At 31.2% G+C, this 21,165-nt stretch overlaps 1 protein-coding gene across 3 annotated transcripts; it reads left to right on the top strand.

Moving 5' to 3' along the window:
- The first annotated feature begins 184 nt into the window (after window positions 1–184).
- On the top strand, window positions 185–20,897 carry CdGAPr (GTPase-activating protein CdGAPr). 3 transcript variants are annotated; one of them, XM_035089509.1, is made up of 7 exons: window positions 185–599; window positions 5,148–5,390; window positions 14,791–14,928; window positions 15,146–15,547; window positions 16,466–16,796; window positions 16,903–17,236; window positions 17,380–20,897. In XM_035089509.1, exons 2-7 carry the CDS (start codon window positions 5,319–5,321, stop codon window positions 20,621–20,623), a joined length of 4,521 nt encoding a protein of 1,506 aa, XP_034945400.1. In that variant the 5' UTR covers window positions 185–599; window positions 5,148–5,318; the 3' UTR covers window positions 20,624–20,897. The 3 variants fall into 3 exon arrangements, with proteins under 3 accessions (XP_034945400.1, XP_034945409.1, XP_034945416.1); XM_035089518.1 differs by lacking the exons at window positions 185–599; window positions 5,148–5,390 and adding an exon at window positions 9,645–10,624; XM_035089525.1 differs by lacking the exons at window positions 185–599; window positions 5,148–5,390 and adding an exon at window positions 11,682–12,163.
- The last annotated feature ends 268 nt before the right edge of the window (window positions 20,898–21,165 follow it).

The following is a 21,165-nucleotide window of genomic DNA, read 5'->3' as shown; positions in this document are numbered from 1 at the left end:
TTAACAAATCCTGTGAAGAATTGAATATCGAAGATCCAGGAAAAGCAGCAGATGCAAGCACGATGAAGCTATTCTCACTATTTCAAAAGCAATACAATATTTATAAAAATTCTGAGATAATTTAAATGTAAACAGATCTAAAAGTTCATCGATTTTATGATAAATTTAAATTTTCCCGCTTCAGCGCACGCATCTCTAAACATTCTGCGCACTACTTGATGCGTAGTCGGTGTTCTGCAGCGCGGTGCATTTCATTCCCCACTCGTTCGGGGTGGAAGTCAGGTTGGGCAGGTCGAGCAGGTTGTGTCTGCGACTGACAGTACGCCAAAAACATTAACGTCTTAGCATTATATGCTTTTTCATTCATACCGCTAATTATTGGCAACAATTTCAATTGCTAGTTAGTGATTTAAATATAATAAAACAATTGTTGAAATGTCGGTTGTGATGCCAAAATCATCAGTAGTTCTTGTGCATTGTATTGTGTACCAGCGACATTCATTACTGTGTCCGGCAAAAGTAGTATTTTCGTTTTGAAGTTGGATGAAACAGAGATTCTCAACCTCAGAGGTATCTCGGATACATGCAGCTGATTATAAGTAAGTTTTCATTATTTCATTATTTTTATAATAATAGTTTAATATGAATTATTTCATATTTTTATTCTTAAAATATATTTGAGCTATTTCGTATCTAACAAACCTCAAAATTAAGTGGTGAAGTTCAGGGTTAATTTAAGGTTTAATTACTCAATTAATTGATCAATAAACTCCAAGAATTAAAGCTTTAAACATTCTGTAAATTTTTATTGTTCATTGTTATGTATTTTGAGTGTAATAGTGTGATAAATTGAATCTAAATAAGTTCCAGTTGAATATTCATTAGAGACGAAAATGGAAATGGGAAAATTTTAGGTTAGTAATCTTTTAATTTGAAAATATTATTCTAAAAATATTATGTTTAATTGAAATCTATGAATAAAATTATTCAAAATAATTGAAAATTTCTTTAGTTTACAGGTTTGTAAATATAATTATTCCTCTAATAATTCTAAAAAAGCAATTCCAAGTATGTATCCTTTGATTTGTTATCGAATTACTGAATGTGGTAGCAGTACTTGGAGAGACGACAAATGTTTACTATGTATCCAATTACATTTTTCCGGGAGTATAAATGAATGTATCAGAGCATTATACACGCATTATAATAAAGAAGAACATGGGAATGTAGCGATCATCCAACATACAAAGAACAATAGTGTGAAAATATTTTTTTTTCAATGTTTGTGTGAAGGTTGAAGTGTTGTGCTTTATATCAGAGTGACATAATTGTGATAAACAGGATGGATTTGTTTCTGACATAGAGAAGGTTTGACGCCTGGTCATATTCCGGGATTGATAAGAGGATGATAAAGCGCGCGCGATTTACTGCGGTCATTCCCCGGCATCTGCAACACTCTCTGCTTAGAGTTTTTTGCAATCCACATTTGTTTGCTCTTGACAACATCTGGTGTCGATTCTATTCACCAGCTCATAGATCACTTACAAAGGAATCTCAGGAATGTTATCTGTTAAAACAAAATAACATAGGCTTATTAAAAAGTTTATCTAAACTAAAATATTATCCGGATGTGTGAACAATTTGCTGGCATGCCATTTATCAAGAGAAGTATACAAGATAACCAGTGTGATCGATGCTACTTTCATTGGAGATAGATTAAAGATTCAAAGATTAAATATGTGTTTGAATCGAGGCTAAGATTACGGGACTATTCAAGCGGTTGATAGTCATAAAAAATTCATAAGGATTGGGAGTAAAGCTCTCACAATTGCTGATCATGTCCAGCGTAATAATCAGCTGTAGTATAGAGAGTGTAGAGGATGTTCTAATTCCCTTCTGACTTGAAATAAAATTGTTCTTTCATGTAGTGTCATTTAGAACATATTAAATAATCTCATTTCCTGACTAAAATATTTCATAGGCTAGCAATTGATTTATCAGGATTTACTATAATGAATGCTGTTCAGTAGATTTGTAAAAAAAAAAAAAATTTATAGATTAAGACAGCTCTATGACTGTAGTCATCATTGTCTTGATGGAAGAACCATTGCTAATTTCATTACTCAAATCTAGTTTACTAATTAATGTGAATAAATGTATGGTGCTTAGAATGATTCATTTTATTAGACTAAACTATTTTTTATTTAATTAAATTAATGGTGAAAAATTATATTTTAAACCTTAGAGTTTAAGAACTCACTGCAGTGCTATGCATATTTTGTCATTTTTAAAATGATTTCTTTACTAATGATATGTTTCCAATACCACAGTAAAAATCTTTAACTACTCGCTAATTAGAGACAGTCACGTAAGAGGAATATTTATATCTTAGAGGCATAAAAATGTTGTTGTTAGTATGGTCGTTTTTTTAAAAGTTTTATTTTTCTTTCATGAATATATTAGCTCTGTGTACTATCTGCATTCATCATTCAGACACTGTCATTTTTTGACATCTCAAGTGTGAATTTCTGACACTATCTTTTAATTTAAATGCCTATTTTCACTTGAAGATATGATAAATATTTTCAGTTTATCTCATTACAATCTTCTTCCTGTTTTTCTTTTGTTGAATTAGTTGTTGAAAACGAGTTTCTAAACAAAATATAAATTTAATCCTTTGTAGAAACCAGAGCGTTGAGGTAAAAAAGAAAGTACTTAAATCATAACTAAAATTTCATTTTTAAATTAATACATTTTCTTTTCATTACAATTAATAAAATTAGGTCATGTTGGAATTTATAATTTGTCATTTAAAATATTTATTTTATTTTTAAATTTTTTTAAAAATTGCATCAATTATAATTTATCAGCTCATTTAAAATCCTCATTCTATTTTTCTCTTTAGTCATTCCTAAAATAAAAAAAAACTGAATTCATTAAAGTCTACTAAACAAAAACTTTATTTCTAATTCAGAAAAATGAGGTAATGTTAATTACAAGTACAAATTAAAAAAAAAAAAACAAATATCAAACAAAGCTACATTCATCAGTATCCAACAAATCTAAAAAAAAAAAAAAAATTAAAAAAACCTTCCTATTAACCTATTTTTACTTTTTCCATCATTTTAGCATTGATTATAGCAGCTGTTCTTTTTAGAAACAAATAAACATAAATAAAGAGATGTCAATAACCTTTGAGTAATCGCGAAGTTTAAACAAGAATAAAAAGTAAATGTAAAGTAAATGAATGTCGATAAAGCTTATAAGAACAAATGTAATAAAAAATCATAAAAAAGCCTATTGAGATAGGATTAGCTTTCTCCTTAGTTAGAACTATGACTCATTGAAGACAGAAATAATTCAAAAAACCAGGTGGATGTGTAACTTTTACGGTTTCCCGTGAACAATCGATTGATTCTATCACTGGTGGACGATGTGAGACTAAGTTGCAACTGCACAAGTGCCGACAATGAAAGAGGGGACTGTAAAACTCGAACGGTTTCTCAATGTTGGTCGTCGCGCCGGAAATAAGAGAGCTGCAACAATTACCACTTGGCTTCTCTTTGGATCCTAGTAATCATTGAATCTCATTATAAGCTACTACATATATATATTTATATTTTCCTGCTATTTTTTAAAACAATGTGTATAGTTGAAATAGGATAATTGGTCTATTCAATCTCATTCTAATGTTGAGATCTGAGTTTATAATAAATTTAATTAGTTTTAATTGCGAATAAAATATTTTTTTTAGTATCATTTTTCATGCATTTTAAAAGCATTGCACAGCTGTGGAACGGATGTACTCAATACTTTTTATCTTTTTCATTTTTATTTCATTCTTATTTTGAAGTAAGTTTGTTTTTTTTTTTTTAATTTTTTATTCTTATTCTATGTTATTCTTTCATTTTAATCCTTTTTTCATTTCTTTTAGTATCATTCTTCTTGCAGTATCTCTTCTCTTATATATACTTCAATTCAATGTTTTCAAGAGAATGAGAAAAAGCCTAACGAGTGTGTCGACGTAAACTGCACATAATTTGGCGCCTTGTCGGCGGCAATGTTGTGTTCTCCTGTTGAAAGAAATGAGTGAAAAGTGAACAGAATGAAATGAAAATATGTATTTAATGTAAATAGAAGGTGAAATGCTTAAATCTTTTTTAGAAGTATTTTGGAGAAGCTGAGTATACTGCACTAAGTGCATTAAGATAATCTCCTTTTTTTTTTTGCCAAACGTTAGTGGCTATCGATTTTCGATATTCGTTGCAGTAATGGTATTGGTTAACCACTCAGTAACACTTCTGGCGTGATGTCAAAATTGCTGACTATAAGTTTTAAAAATTAAAACAATTTATTTGCTTACTACATCTAGAGTTATTTTGTACTTTCTCTCTATCTTATTGAAAATGATTAGATAAATTTTTTTTTTAAATATTTGGATACTTGAAAAATTTATTGATCACGTTCCAAGATAAATCTGTAGAATTGGAGCACCTTTTTTTTACTGTCATCAGTTTGTGTGTGTTTTGATGTTCAGTTGGTGAAATAAGTGTTCAATTTATTTTTTAAAAATCTTTACCAGAACTACATTTAATTACATTTTTTAAAATAAAGAATAAAATGATTCTGGTGAATGTTGGATGAAGTAATGTTTGATAATGTCAATTGATTGAATGAACAGTTTAAATAAAATTTGTCAAATTATTTATATTTTAAAAATTTTATTTTTACTATACCACAAATCTGGACTCTTATCAGCATATCAATTTCAATCATTCCTTCGATTTATCATTCAAGAACACATGCATAACATATATACTGAGTATGTATATCACAAGTCACCAAGATAAATGGCCAATGGTTTCACGAGTAACGACGAGTGACTCAAGGTCGGTGTGTAGATTGGAGAGTCGAACCTTGGAAATCTCTTTTGATTACTCTCTTGCTATAAATTTAAGCTACCAAACTTGATCTCCATGAGCTTTTATAAAAACATGATTTTTAGCTTATGTTTGATATTAAATGACACTCAACTAAAATGAACAAAAAAAGTTGATAATTTTATGAATGAGTTAATTAATTGAGTAATCAATGAATTAATTAGATACAAACAAAAAAGGATAATTATTTATTACTATTTATTTCAGCTAAGAATGGAAGAAGAAATAGAGTAGTAAGTTATTGTGTATAAACTCCAACACTGTGTTGATTATATTGGCGTCAACCTGGCGCGTGGGAAACTGGGCCAGCAGCGGTCCAGCCATCGTCTTCTTTTACAACCACGTTGTCGTTAATCCACGTCGTCAAGGAGGCTGGCAATGATGCCGGGACCAACGCCCGAGAAACCTCGTGCGCAGAGGCTTAACGACATCGAGCAACACACCGCAAAAGTGAGTGCCTTATATCGATTAGTAATAAAAGCAATACACAATATAATAGCCGATGATTACCCATAAATATCGATATAATGTTTATGCTAAACATTAACTACTTTGACCTTTCATTTATTCATTTAACTTTGGATAATTTATATCATTGCATATCAATTTTAATTTTAATCTAGGCTAGCTAAATCAAAAAACAAATAATAATTTATGATCGTTTTTTTCTAATATTTTGATAAAAAAGTATCAGTGATAACTATAGTTGAACAAATTTTACATGATTGATAACATATTTTTTATGATGAAAAAGATAAATAGGTTCAATTACTGTTTTGTAGTATTAGATAATATTTTTCAGCTTTTCATTTTTGTGGAATATATTTTTTAGTTTATATTAAATTGATAACCGAAACACTTCATAAAAAATATAATTTAATGAATACCTGAAATCTATAAGCATCGAAAATCCTAGTATGATTTATTATCTAGGGTAACTAGACCAATAGACAGGTGGCTAGACTCATAAAACAAATGGACAATAATAGGGGAAAAGGTATATCTGGATCTTGTTGAAAAGTTATTGATATTAATTTATTTTCTACTTTTATCAAACATAGAAAAAAAAAAGTAATTGAATTCTTGCACGATTTTATCAGAAATTTTAGAGAAAAAATAAAAGCCAGGTTTTCATGTTTAATAAAAGAGCAAAAATGCATAATTTATAGATTTTTTGTTATTATAAAAAAACTTGAATCAAAATTTTACTACTTATTTACATTTATTGACTTTTAGGGAGAAAAAGACGGGTTACAGACTGAAATATTAATCAAACTTTTTGAATAATTAATCAACGAATTTGTTATAAATAACACATAAGTCTGAGATCAGGTTTAGCTTTGATGGATTGGTGATAATTGAAAAGGTATTTCGTAATAAAATTTAGATTAGAAAAGGTCATTCATTCAATTCTACATTTTACAAGCTCATTAAATATTTAAGAAAGTTGAATATTTGTCTCCATGGTAGCTTACATTTTACATTTTCAAGACAGCTGCAAATGGAATGATCATCATGGTGATATAGGAGTGCTTGAAATGATACAAAAATTATGACACTGAGTGTAACAAATAAATAAGAATTAATCTGATAACTGCTGAGCTTAAATAATAAATTATTGTTTTATATACAAGATTATGAATTTAGATTAGCAGTAATTTACACACTTCCTGAGCTTTACCAGCATCGATTAGTGCTCGTTTTATTATTCTATGTTGTAATAAGAGGAAGTTCCACAGGATCCTGTTATGCCTTCTCGTAGAGAACAACCAAAAAGAGTTTCTATCAACGTCTTAATTCTATCAAGAAAAGATTAAATCATTGTTGTATAAATGATACTTTAATTGAAAGCAAGATAGGATGTAATCGTTTCAGGAGATTAACATGCGGGCTTTTCCTTCCTACCATCTTCCCTTGGAATGCTTGGAGGAAATGTCATCAACGAAAACTCGTTTTTTTCTTGCAGGCAGTAGGGTAGAGAGGATATCATTTAACATAGAAAATTGTATTTTAAAAAATACTAACACAGAATAATCTGAGTTTTTAAATAGATTGTTTTCATCAACAGGATGGAATTCATCAGCTTCAATATTTAACAACAGGAGTGCTATTTGGTGATGACAATTAGGTCTCCAAGTTGTTATTGGTTATTTTAATGATAAACAAAGAGTGAAGGAATTTTTTTTTTAGAACATTTTAGAGAACTGGAGTGCTTTGAAACCTATTATATATTGACAGAATACGTTTCCAGTTTATTTTAGCTAAATGAAAATATAAAACATTGTAAACTTTGTGGCAGTTATGTATGAAGCAGAAACTATGATCACGAGCAGATTTACAGACTATAGATTATCGTGAAAGTTTAGTCGTAAAGGTTTACTTGTAAGTAAAACAAAATTATTTTTAGACGAAACAACTTGAAATCATTCGGTGTTTGTATATATAAACTATTCGGTAGTTTGGCATTTGCGAATTATTTCCGGGTCAACTGCGGTTATCGTTCTAAATCTTTAGGGATTTGATGCTCAGTCAATTTTTCAGATTTAAAGTATTATACTAGCTTTGGATTCTCTGCCAGAATTATACTTAACATTGTATCAGAAGATGTTGTTCTTTTTTATATTTTTTTTTTTTTGGAATAAAAAGTAAAATATAAAAGCCTCAATAGGTTAAATTTACTATGCTAAATACTATGACAAGCTTTAACTTCTTCCATTTATATCAAAAATATTTATAAATAATTTTCAATTCTTTGTATTGACATAAAAAATATTGGAAATAGAGTTTCAATCTTCCTACTTACTTTAGAAGCATTTTTATTTTGATAAAAAATAATTTAGAGTAAAAATAAGTTTTAATTGATCTGTTATTGTTGTGAATAATTGATCTGAAAATATAAAATTATTTATAGAAAGAAATTATTTCATTCAGAAATAAAAGTTAATTTTATCAAGAGTTATTTTTGAAGAGATCATAGAACTAAATATTGTTTGCTTGAACAATTTTTTTAGTTTGATAATAATATGGAAACTTATTAGAAAAAATACAATTATTAAGAATATTAGAGATCTTAATTAATAAATAAATATTTGATAGTTAAATTATGCAACAAATTTATTTCCATTTACTTGATGAACTAAATAGAACCCTAAATTCTTTAAAAATAGTTCAATTAGAATATAATTGCATAAACTTAAATAATTGAATACATTGTTCAGATTTTTCAGTACTTTTATCCAGGGAGTATCTTCAAATAAAAGGATAATGATGACAGAATACAAAGGGTCGTAGAGAGTTATCAAATAGAAATACGATAGAAGTATAAAAACCTGATAAAACTATGTTACATTGACGAAGAAGGCGACCTTACAGTGTATCTCCAAAGCAATATCTTTTCTGTAAACCATATACAATGTGTAGTATCTAATATCCAAACAAAAATACTGTTGAAAAAATTTTTTAAAATCATAACGGTCCTTGAAACTCTTTTTATATCATATTCCAGAGTCGAGGTATAGTAAAATTGAATTTCTTATTTGATTTGTGTACTCCAGTACTTTTTCTTATTGCTGTCGCGTCTTCTTCCGTTTAATAATAGAGTTTCCAACAATTCCTCGTGGAATACAGATGAATAATTTTATAGCTTTTAGTCTTGATGGTGATGATGTTATGTCTATAGGTATATGAAGATGTTGGATTGATTGAAAATGAAATTGATGATTGAATACTTGCATATTAGATCAGCTGATTGGAAAGTTATCTTGGTGGTAAATTGTGGTACCCTCCAACATGATGATGATGAGTGGAATAACGAGCATTCTATTTAATCTATCGGGCATTGGCCTGAAGAGCATGTAACGATGATACACAGTGAACATCCGGCCGATCAGACGACTTCCGCGTTTTATTTAAATTACACCGATTTCCTATCGACGATAGCTTGGATCCTTTTCTCGATAGTTGAATGAAATTCTATGGAGTACGGAAGCATCTATTGTCTTTTAGCTACATGGTGTACTAGACAACTACTAGCTGAAGACTGTTACTTATTAGCTTTAGGCGCTCTTCCATGCTGCTTCGCGAGAGAAAATCGATAGAATCTCGCGCGCACTAGCACACGGTTCAGGAATTCTGTCTCGCTCATTTGGAGACAGCTCTCTTGCTCGTTCCCTGGTTACATATTCGCCCACTGAAACTGTCACACTCACGTAAGTCGTCTGTGCGCGCTCTTACTAATAGTCGTTTTCATTTTCATACGAATGCCTCAGGAGTATTTGCATATTCGCTTTTAAGCAAACATTTGAATCGTGTTAAAAAATAAATATTTTGTCACTTTTCGAACTTATTTTTTTCATCTTCTCTTGCTGTTATATGTCATTATGAGATTATTAATTAATTTTATTAAACATAAAAAAGAATTTAATATTGTTACTTTTGTTAATTAATGAAAGTTTGTGAAATCCTTTTAAGGATCTTGAAGATAATGATAGCAATCTCATGATGATGATGATGATCATGATGGTTTGTTTCAAGTTGATTTTTTTCTTACAAAATTTTTTCACTTAAAATTACATAATGTTAATGTTTAAAAATATTTTGATAACAATGAAAAGCTGCAAATTAAATTAAAAAAATAATAATAATATATAAAATAATGGATGAATATGAAAGATGTTAAAATGTTATAGCAAAAATGGGATAAAATGTAAATCAGTTGGATCAACACAGTGGAAAAAAAATTAGCCAGACATAAATGAAGATGAAGAGACTGATGACAAATGTCGAAAGGAATCAACACTTCATGAAGATGAAGATGAATAAGGAGCAGCAACAGATAAAGAAAAATAAGAAGAATAAATAAAAATTATACTGAGATAATTCAAACAAGCTATGTTAGTGTCAGCTTTGCCAACAAGATTGTAATTTATACGAAGTTATATGTAACAGAGCATCAAAGCATATGGATAATCTAACTTGGTGGAACAAAGTTGATCAACAACAATATCGAGTTGATAGAAGTGAGCTAAATAAACAAGAAGAGCAAGCGCAGGTCACATATTGACGTATGATTCTAGCTCATACGACCGTGAATATACCAGACTTGATTCCTGGAGTGAAGTTCGAAGAATGACCCAATTCCATTGCTCTTTAAACCGCAATTCTCTTAGGACATTGCTGCTGTTGGCATCGTACATACGAACATGAGAATCGTAGTCGTAACAACAAGGACACAAGAGGAGGACTGGGAATGAAATATCGGTGACACGGAAGCGCCCACACTCTTTTACTCTTTTGGCTCTTGGCGTCAAACTTGCTTGAGTTATAAAATAAAATTAGTTTTATTCTTATTTCACGCACGCCTACTTCATGACCGTACTACTTGGAGTATTCATTTTTTTTTTGTTTAAATAAAAGAATAAATAAAAATAGAGTATGAAAGAAGAAGTAGAGGGAAAAAAGTTGAGGAAAGGAAGCTAAAGAAGATGTGGAAGTGATGAGAAATAAAATAAAAGTGATATGTGAAATGTATTATGGAGATTGAATTTATTTAAGAATTATATGTAATCGTGAGAAGATTAAGAGATGGCGTGTCTACTGCTTGAAGAAGTGGGAAATTGGAATAGTTTTTCTTGATGATGCGCCGTGTACTCAGCAGTTGCAGCAGCTGTTCAAGTCAGTTTGAGGTATACAGATGTTTTCATACATCCACGATAAATTTATACAAAAGTTGAGTGCAGGAATATGTCTTTGTAGATGTAGGACATCAAATGGAAGAATTATACATGATGTTAAGGATTTTTATGTATAAAAGAAATTCTTTCGTCTAAGATAAATATTTTTCATCAAAATTCATATTTTTGTTGAATTATGATGATTGGAAATGATTTTATTAGATGTTTTTCTTTCGGTGAATTGTTGTTGGTAGAAAATTATTATAAAGAGGAAGAAGTTTAAAAAACAATGATCTTTAAAGTTCAAACATCAATCAATATTTGAAAGAAAAAACTATTAGAGCACGTTAATATGCATAAATATTTATAATATAAACTGATAGAAAATAGAATCGAGAAATCATTTAAATATTTAAATGTTTACTCTGATAAACTTATAGGTTGAAGCATAAATTAATTTTCTACTTAACTAATGATTCGATTAATAAAGATAGATATGGATTTAAAATAAAATGTTTTTTTGAAAATTTTTAATGAATGATCATAAATGAAGATAAAATTATTGAAAAGTTAATGAATGAAATCAAGAATAGTATTAAGTGATGAAATAACAAATTTAAAAATACTAGATAGATAACATGACATAAAATATTTTCAAACTGTGTTAGAGAGATATGTTTTTTTTTTATTGACAATTATTTTTAAAAATAGAAGTGAGCAAATGGTACAAAAAATTGAGTGTGATTTTGAAATTTGAGGATTATATAGATGAAAAAATAGGAAAAATGTTCAACAATTGTGACAGAAATAATCATTTTTTAAATAACAGCAATTAGTACTTTTTAAAATTAAATTTGTCAAAAATTTTTATTATTTCTCCAATTTATGTTCAATTTTAAAACATAATAAATAAAAATTGGATTTCCAAGATGAAAAATGATAAAAGAAAAGACTGAATTTTCTAAAAATAGAAAAAAATAAAAAATAGTTAACTTTCATATCCTGCAGGTGTATAAATGAATAGATAGAGAAGCACAGGAAGTTAAGGATTGAATAAAAAAAAGTGTTAGATTAGAAAATAAACTTAATTTAAGCAATATAGCTTTCTTCCTTGATGACATACGAAACGTGACGTCTGTTGGTATGTGTTACGCATAAAAATATAATTATTCATTTGACGTGAGTATAAAGTAGCATAGTGTTTATATGTAATCCTAAAGTGGAATAGACCATCAATGCCTGAAGCTAAGCCAGACGTTTACGCATGCGGCACGACGTGCACTGCGTCGTCGCGATGCCCATGAGGAAAAGGGGAAAGGTAGACAGAGAAAAAAGAGAGAAAAAGAGAGTAGGAATATTACTGCGTGTAAAGGATGAAAGATTACAAGGCGTGGAGGAAGAGATGCGATGATATGACCAGCGATCCAGTGACACCCGGGTATTCCCTGGAGCGCTGATGCTCTTTGGCGTTGTGCTGTGTTGCATTGATGATGTGCCAGGTGGCAACGTGAATCTCTCATTGCGGATGAGGTAGTCATGTTTCCGTGCATCGTACGTACACTGCATTCATAAGATAAATCTTGATATTTTTTACGTTACATCTAGACATGTTAAGATACTACATTACTGACATTTGCTTACTTCTTTCATTCATTTTTCATTCGTTCTCCAAGTCATCTTCATAATCAACAAGTGTCCAAGTCCACTCAGAAGAAGTTGTGATTGCAGATGGCAAAACAGAAGATATTCAATAATTATGATAATTATGTGGAGTTTAAAAAAATATATAATGAACTTGGGTATGAATGTATTTAAATGTTTACACACGTAATGCAGTTAGCTCTTATAATATTCAATCTGGCATGACGGATATGTTTTTTGTAACGTAACGAAGACTTTAGTCTTTTGAATTACATAAAGATTCTTGTTCGGTCTTGATTGTTCAACATGATAGAGATAAAATGGATGCAAACAAGAAACACTAAAAGGAATTTAATTGCCAAGCTTTGTCAAGATTTAAGAAAAAAAAAATGAAATTAATTGTTCAAATAATGCAATGTAATGAAATTTGATATTATTAGTGAACATTGTTGAAGTTTTTTTTATGAATGAATGAATAAGTTGTGATGAATAGTCAGCAAAAAATTTTAATTATCACTTGTGTTGTCAAGTTGAAAATAGAAGTTTGTAAATGAAACATTGGATAAAAATGAAAGATATTTTGACTAATGATTATTTTAACAAATGAAAAAAGATCAAATTGATAAAAATAAAAAGATTGAAAAACATTTTTGTGGTGTCAAATATTTAATTGAATATTGAATTGATAATTGAAAGTGATTTATATTCATATAGTGAGAATCAATACAATCTTTTAATTACTACTGGTGTAAATGTTGCATTTCCAATCATCATTTATTTTTCCAACAATAAAGATAAACGTTTTTAAAAATAAAACATGCTTCACTATTTTTAGAGTTGGATCAGTTAATTCTAATAAAAAATAACAACGTACCCCAAGAATTATTAGAAAAAAAATAGAATTATAACTTGATAACGAAAATTGGACTTTATTGACATTTAGCAGATAACATCATACTCTAGTGATCAATTACAGTACAAAAAAAAATAGGCCAAGAAAAATCAAGTGGATAGAAAATCACAATAATCAATTTGGACCTAAAAAAAAATTGTGCTTCATCAAGGGGAAAAAAACAGAAGCAATAAAAACTTAAAGTATCAAGAAAAAATAAGTATTGAAGGAAGTTTATTGAATGATATTGAAAAATAATGATGTGCTTTTAATTGACAATTACTTGAAGGAATCAAAAAAGAAAGAACGCGAAAAATATTCACAAGAGAATTTGAAAGCTTGAAAAGACGTATAGTTGGGTGAACAACAAGAAAAGAAGTGTTCTGAGATTGCAAAGAGAGGGTTTCCGCAATTGAAAGCTGTTGCTACTGCTTCTCTTTAGCGACTCGTCTTCATTCGCCTCTCCCTGAGTGTATTGTTTGTTAGTTGAGAAGGAAGTACCAACTGGTCTCGGTTGAAAGAGTTTTCAACTGAGACACTTTCCTTTCGATTTAATGGTACCAACAGTAACAACTCAATACGAAGCTGGACAGTTCGCTAATGCAACTCATTGACCTGAATAATTTTAATTGCTAATTGAGCGGAAAATATTATGTGAATAAATGAAAGAAAAAGAAAACGAATGACGTGGACAGAAAAAGTTAAAATCATCACCATCATCATCATCATCATTATTTACTTCTTGAATTAAAGATGTTAGCCTTGAATAATCAGGCTTCTGAATGTTTCCTAAAACGAATTTCGAGCGATAAATTCTTCCCTGTCATGCACTAAAGCTGCGCAGACTCCAGATCGTGTGGTCGACCCGCATAATATTTGACAAAAGACCTTCATTCTTTATTTTTTTCTTTATAATCTATCTCTTCATTAAACTTTCTTATTTCCTTTCTATCCTATTTTCGTCTTTCACCATTATCAAGTTGTATAGGTCATTTTTTACAGATCCAGGAGTCTCCATAATTTGACATTAAACTGTTCTAGACTACAAAACTTTTATTTTTAATGAAACAATCTTTTAACACACATCCACTAATACTTTTATTTTACTCTTTTTTATCGAGGATAAATAAAGGACAAACTATTGATCAAATTTATAGTCTAGGTTACCAATAATAATTAGATAAATAAAAAAATAATCTTGGTAGAAAGAATTTTCTTGGATAATTAAAAAGAAAATCAGATAAATAAGCTTTTCTTATTTAAAAGATGGTATTTATACACTGGAATTCATTGTTATACAAACAACATACTGTCATTGAGTAATTTGTTAATCTTAAATGGTCATTAAGTTGCCGAGGATAAATAAAACTCATTGAAGAGATTAACCAGATAAGATGAAAAAAATATTCAAGTGTATTTCAAGTAGGGAATTCACCAGACATGATGATTCATCATTCACTGACTTCAATTGCTACCGCAAAGTTTAACGTCTTTTATTATTATAGGCGTAATTAAGTAACTCGATCATTACGAATAGAAACAAAAATATGAATTTCTATATTTAACATACTCATTTAATTAATACATTTATTATTCTTATTTTTATATATATCAAACTAATAAAGAATTTTATTTTAATTTACAGGGCCTAGGATGTAATCGGACAGAGGACTTTGATACTCCGGTCAGCTCGGGTAGCAACATGGGTAGTGTAGCAAGGTTTCCAAAGCTAGATGAGTGTGCTCATTTTCACTATGAGCATGTTGAGCTTGGTGGTCTTGAGGTTTGTTTATTTATCATTTCTTGTAATTGATGTTGTGTTATAGTGAAAACATTTATTTACATTTATTTAAATTAGAGTTTGTATTTATATAATTAAAAAAAAAAAAAATTGTGTAGCATTCAGATAAATGTTTTCATAAATTCACAACAAAAATATTGTCGTTGAGTAATCATCTATTCAAAACATCCATAAACTCATTTACATATTCTATTCATAGGTCTCGGTAACTGAAGTGCCAAATGATTCAACATTTGCAGTCCGAGTGACTTCTGGAGATATATGTTGGACACTTCAACGTTCTTATGAGAACTTTGTTATGTTTGACAGACAACTGCATCGTTGTATCTTCGATCGCAAGTTTTCATCATTGGCAAAGCTGCCGGACAGTCAACCAGAGAATGCTCAAGAATTGTTAGCAGCTTATCTAGATCATTTTTCTCAGTTAAATCATGAAGGATTGAACTGTGGACCTGTATTAAATTGGCTACAACTTGATAATCGTGGACGTAGAATTTTAGTTCCTGAATCAGACTCATGTCCAATCAATACACCTGCTGTTGCGGCTGCTTACGCAGTAAAACCTTATACAGCTCAAGCACAGGATGAGATATCCTTTCAGGTAACAACACTCATTAGAAATTCCAGACGAATTATTCGAGGAATTGGGTCATGAATGATGATGCGATTTGCAACTGGGTGGTCACTTACTTAAGCTATAATCAGACATTCCATAAGCGAAAGCACGTTAGGCGTTCATTGCCCAATATATGCGTGGGAAATGGTGGCTTGCGTTAGCCAATAACAATCATCTCTACCGATTGTGACAACTAGTGACAATGTATTGTTCGACACGAAGAAGTGTCTGCTAACATTTAATTAAAATCAATGACCAACCTCTTAAATTAATCTGTATCACCAAGATGAACGCTTCAACATCCTCAATCTTAATTTTCAAGTCTTTCAACTACTCTATACTTTTTGAAACTTTGTGTGTTAAGTTTAAACACTTCTTGCGGTAATTAGACTACTGAATATTGAGTTGTAAGAGTCTTTTTGGAAGAACAGTAATCATAGACTATTAAACGTGATTAAATCGAATTTACAAGTTAAAGAAAATAATTGCCATTTTAAAGTTGATTCAATACTTGCTGAAATAAAAATATTTAATTAACGAATTTTTTTCTTTTTTTTCTAAATAAGTAATAAAGACTTGGTCATTAGAAGTTGTATTGTTGAATGAACCCAGACTCGGAGAAGTACTTGGGTATTAAAAGCTAAGTACTTTTCTACTGAACCACTCATGTGGGTTCATTTGAAAATTGGTGCAAAAAAAGAAAATTAAATCAATAGGATTTATTTTTTTATTGAAGTTAAAATACAATACTAGTTCATTTATTTATGTTAAGTATTTTTTTAGAATTCAATAAAAATACTTCATGGCCCATTTCTTTCGTAAAAAGTTTATGTTAAGTGAATCAACACAACACTTTTTGCAGTACATAATACGTAACATTCATTCGCTCATAAATTTTTTTAGGTCGGAGACATGATATCAGTGATAGACATGCCACCACCGGGAGAAAGTAACTGGTGGAGAGGCAAAAAAGGTTTTGCGGTGGGTTTTTTCCCAGCTGAATGTGTAGCAGTGATTGGTGATAAAGTACCTCGTCATTTGACTGTATCTACAACTGTTCGTTCAAAACTGCCTGTTAAGCCAGTCCTCAGGAAACACGGCAAGCTTATTGCCTTCTTTAGGTCTTTTATTCTCAACAGACCGTCTAGGAGGCGATTAAAACAGTCTGGAATTCTCAAAGAACGAGTCTTTGGATGTGATCTTGGTGAACATCTCTTAAACTCTGGCCAAGAAGGTAATTTATTTCAATGAATCAAAAATAGTAACAATTAGTGGAGTAAAAGTATTCAGGTTTTGATTAAAAAGGTAATTGTTACTCATTAAAAAAAACTATGTTTCAGTGCCAGCTGTATTGACGTGCTGTGCTGAATTTATTGAAACCCATGGTTTGGTTGATGGAATTTATCGTCTAAGTGGTGTGACCTCAAATATTCAACGACTACGGCATGCATTCGATGAAGATCGGGTGCCTGCTTTGCATTCAGATGAGAGTATACTTCAAGATATCCATTCAGTTGCATCCTTATTAAAAATGTACTTTAGAGAGCTACCTAATCCATTATGCACTTATCAGCTTTACTCCACCTTTGTCAATGCTGTTCAAGCTAATACTGATGCTGAAAGGTTGAGGAGAATGAGGGACGCTGTTAGAAAGTTACCGCCTCCACATTATAGGTAAGCATTGCTAATATCCTGAAGTAGAAAAGGGCAACAATTTTTTTTTGCATTCAAAAAGAGAATGTTGTTTTTTGTTTCAATAGTCTTATTGATATTCATAAAAGTTGAATTATTTTACTATAAGTATTCAACTTTTTTAGGACTTTGGAGTATTTAATGCGTCATTTAGTGAGAGTAGCAGCTCGTGGAGCAGAAACAGGCATGACACCTCGCAACGTTGCTATTGTTTGGGCTCCAAATCTTCTTAGATGCAAAGAACTTGAAGTTGGAGGTGTAGCAGCTCTCCAAGGAGTTGGAGTCCAAGCCGTAGTAACAGAATTCCTCGTGTGTTATGCTGAATTAATATTTGGAGATGGTCCAGTAGGTCGACCTAAATCTTTAGCTATTACAACACCAGCACGATTACTTAGCCTAGAGGAAGCGAGAAATAGAACTTTGCGGAATGATTCAGAATATATTGAGGTTGGTGCTGGTCCTGCGGGACTACCAGCTCACTATCACACAGTAATTGAACTGCCAAGAAAGAGAAATGGTTCTAAACGTTCGCCATCATTGAACTGGAGAGCAATCTTTAGTCGAGGTGGGTTTGGAACTCGTGGAAAAACTCGACAAGTTGGTACTCCACCTCAGAGTGAAAATTTATCTAATTCTCTTAATGCAATGAGAAGATTAAGACCAGTCAAGAGTGCAGACAGTCTAGATGGTGAAGATAGTATAGGTCCTTTGATGGGTCCACCACCAAATAGACCTTGTGGTCATAGTCGATCAGTTTCTCATGACTCTTACTTTGATCATTTAGCAGACGCTCCAAGTTCTGCATCACCACTTGACCTCTCAGAAATTCAATTGAACTTCGACTTAGAAGAACGTGAAATGAGAATGTTTTCTGAGGAAGAGAGTGGAGGTGTTGCGTCAGTTGAAGCATCACCACGTCGACAAAGGAACGAAATTCCTTCCTGTATCGCTGCAAGTGGTGGATCTAAAAGGAAACGATCACGACTTGAAGAACGACTTCATTGTGATGTTGAATTAAGATTCATTGATAGCCAAAGTCCAGATCAAGTAATGGTATCAGCGGATGTACATGGAATGGAATCACCGTCATCATTAGCAACTCCAGGTTATCTTCCGTTGTTATCTGAAGCTTCCACGCCCCTTAGCCCATCTACATTACAAACAACACCTCTTTCGATATCTCCTAGAAACGGGAACAGTCCGAGAATAAGTTTCCGAAGTTTTACTCTGCCACTTGACTTAGATGATCAAACCTGTGATACTGACGTGTCGAAAAGAGGTGTTTCTGCTGAAGAATTATCTCTAGATCCTAGTCAAAGATTGTCTGTTAATTTAAATACTATTAATGTTAAATCGTGCGAGAGAATAGATACTTATAAAAGTCATGAATCAACAATTGATAATAATGTAGAAAAGTCATCAGAAAATTTAATTGAAACATCTCAGGATCAAGAAATGACGTCTTGTGATGCACTTGATCTTCAGTGTACAGCTCAAAAAGATAATTTTTCTAATACATCTGCTATGAGCTTCCAAGATGATGATAAATCAATTTGCGATACTAACCAAAGTCTTCCTGATGGATCAAATTCAGGAAACGATGCTATTATTGGTAACTCAATAATTCATTGTAGAAATGAGCCTGCAGGTTTACCGTCTTCCAGTGCAACTGATTTGGATTCTCCAATGTCTTGCGAACAAACAATTGAAGACTTGCCTGATTCTGGTTTTGTTATATGCGACAGTTCTGACAAAATGTTCACAAGTACTGATACACAGCCATTAGCATCAAATACGAATGATTCAGGTGAATGGGTAATGATTGAAAGAACAACAGAATCTGTTACAACACCGACGAGTGAAGCAAGTAGTCCTAAAGATCCTCTTGAAGGTACTTTAAATCCTGCCATTGCTACTGATCCACCTAGACAAAGATCTACGTCTGATAATATATCAAGAACATCTCTAGATCTTACAATGGGATCAACTGTAGATACTGATACATCTTGTATTGGTGTAAGTGAACTGACTGAAAGCCCTGTATTGGTACAAGAGTCTGGCGAAATGTCATTCGATGTAGAAAATAAAGACAATAAAGTATCTGATCAAGATGAAAACTCCCAAATGTCAAGCTTGGATGAAAGAAGATGTGGAAGTGATCGTAGAAATGGTAATGATAGACCCTGTACGGATAGTGTAATAAATTCAACGTCACATATGGATCCTGGAAGAATGGAACACGAGCATGAATGTTGCAGCTATAGTTTAAGATTAGATAATGATAATGTCTACCGACATAACTTGAATGAATCGACAGAAGTAATGTTTTCAAAGGCTAATATGGAGGATAACCTTCTGAATTACAAATCAATAAATCCAGAGAAAGACAACGAGTGCAATCGCACAAGTAATTATCTTAATATGGAAAGAAGGAATATTTCTGATGATAGAAATGAATGTTTCGATAGAGGACAAAATACAAGAAATAGTTTTAGTCAAAGTTCAAGAAACTCTCAACCATTAAATAGATTGTATTTACCTAAACTTGTGCAAGAGAGTTTAAAAAGAAACGCTAATACTCAAATTCGTGATAATGATGAGGTTGTGATCCCTTCAGAACACGCAGCAGAAGCTTGCGAAATAGCTCACGATCCAGAAGGTGCATCTGAAACCAACTCACTTGATTCTTCGTACTCGTTTTCAAATGCAAGCTCACCTATTGATGAGTCAGTGGTGTTAAGAGATACAGCAGCAATACTCCAAGAGTTGGCACTGCAAAGACTGTCTGGTGGTGTTGGAAGCGAAACTCCCATCCACTCTAGACGAAAATATGAGACTGATGCAGCAAGAGATCGAAGAAGTTTTGAATCAGAAATAAATCGTGACATGAGAGAAAAGAAAATGCGGAATGAAAATGATAATTGTAGAGGAAAGTCTGATGAATCAAACAATGGAGTTCAATATTTACCACCATGTTTGCGTGCTCGTCATGCTCGGTCTACACGAGCAGCATTAAGCCGTTCATTAGATGAAGATAAATTTAATCGTATGACCAGTGAATCAACACGAATGCCGCCAAAGCAAATGTCTGATGATTCTCAACACAATTCAACTCCCAATGTTGGTGTTGATTTATTGTCTTCCTCACAAAGTACAGATAAATTGCAATCTAGAAATTTAGGATTAGATCTTGGTGATCCTAGATGCCGAGAAAGAATCGAAAGGTACAAAGAGGAAAGACGAATGTTTCTTAGAGATAAATATAGAAGTGAGAGTTTTCGAGGTTCAAGTTCAAGGAACGAGGATGATGGAGAACAAGCACTGCTAGCTCGACTGAAACAGCGTGCTTCCAGACCTTCTCTTCATTAATTTTAATTAAAGAAAATTAAAATAGATTTATACTAAATCAGTTGACACCACAAATTTAAATCTGTATTAATTGACAAGTAAAAAAAAAAATTATCAATTGTCACTAACTATTTGAAGGCTAGAGATATAACGTATGTGCGATATTGTTGATTTCAAGTTACTATAAATTGTTTATCATTGATGTTAGAGGAAATTTTTACATTCCTTTAAGAATAACCTTAACGATTTTTCTGTTATGTAAAGAGGATAAGATATTCATTTGGTTTGTTTACTAAAGAAAAATACATAAAAAATATCTTTTCAAAATGTTGAGTTTGTATTGTAGTTTTTCTTCTTAATCTTATAAAGATTATAAACTTTTTTTAGAATTAAATTTTAATTCTTACAATGTGTTTTGACCTTTAATTATATTAATGCATTTATTAAACAATAAGACGCACATATAATGAGATTTAAATTTTGAAATGTCATTATCCAATGGACCATAGATTTAAAATACCCATTTTAAATCAATTTATCAATGAAAAAGATTTCTTTTTTTC

This window comes from Chelonus insularis, unplaced genomic scaffold (genome assembly GCF_013357705.1).
Source record: "Chelonus insularis isolate UGA/USDA-ARS -01 unplaced genomic scaffold, ASM1335770v1 contig_130_pilon, whole genome shotgun sequence".
NCBI lineage: Eukaryota > Metazoa > Arthropoda > Insecta > Hymenoptera > Braconidae > Chelonus > Chelonus insularis.
Note: the sequence above shows the minus strand (reverse complement) of the source record. Positions and strands in the feature narration are given on the sequence as shown.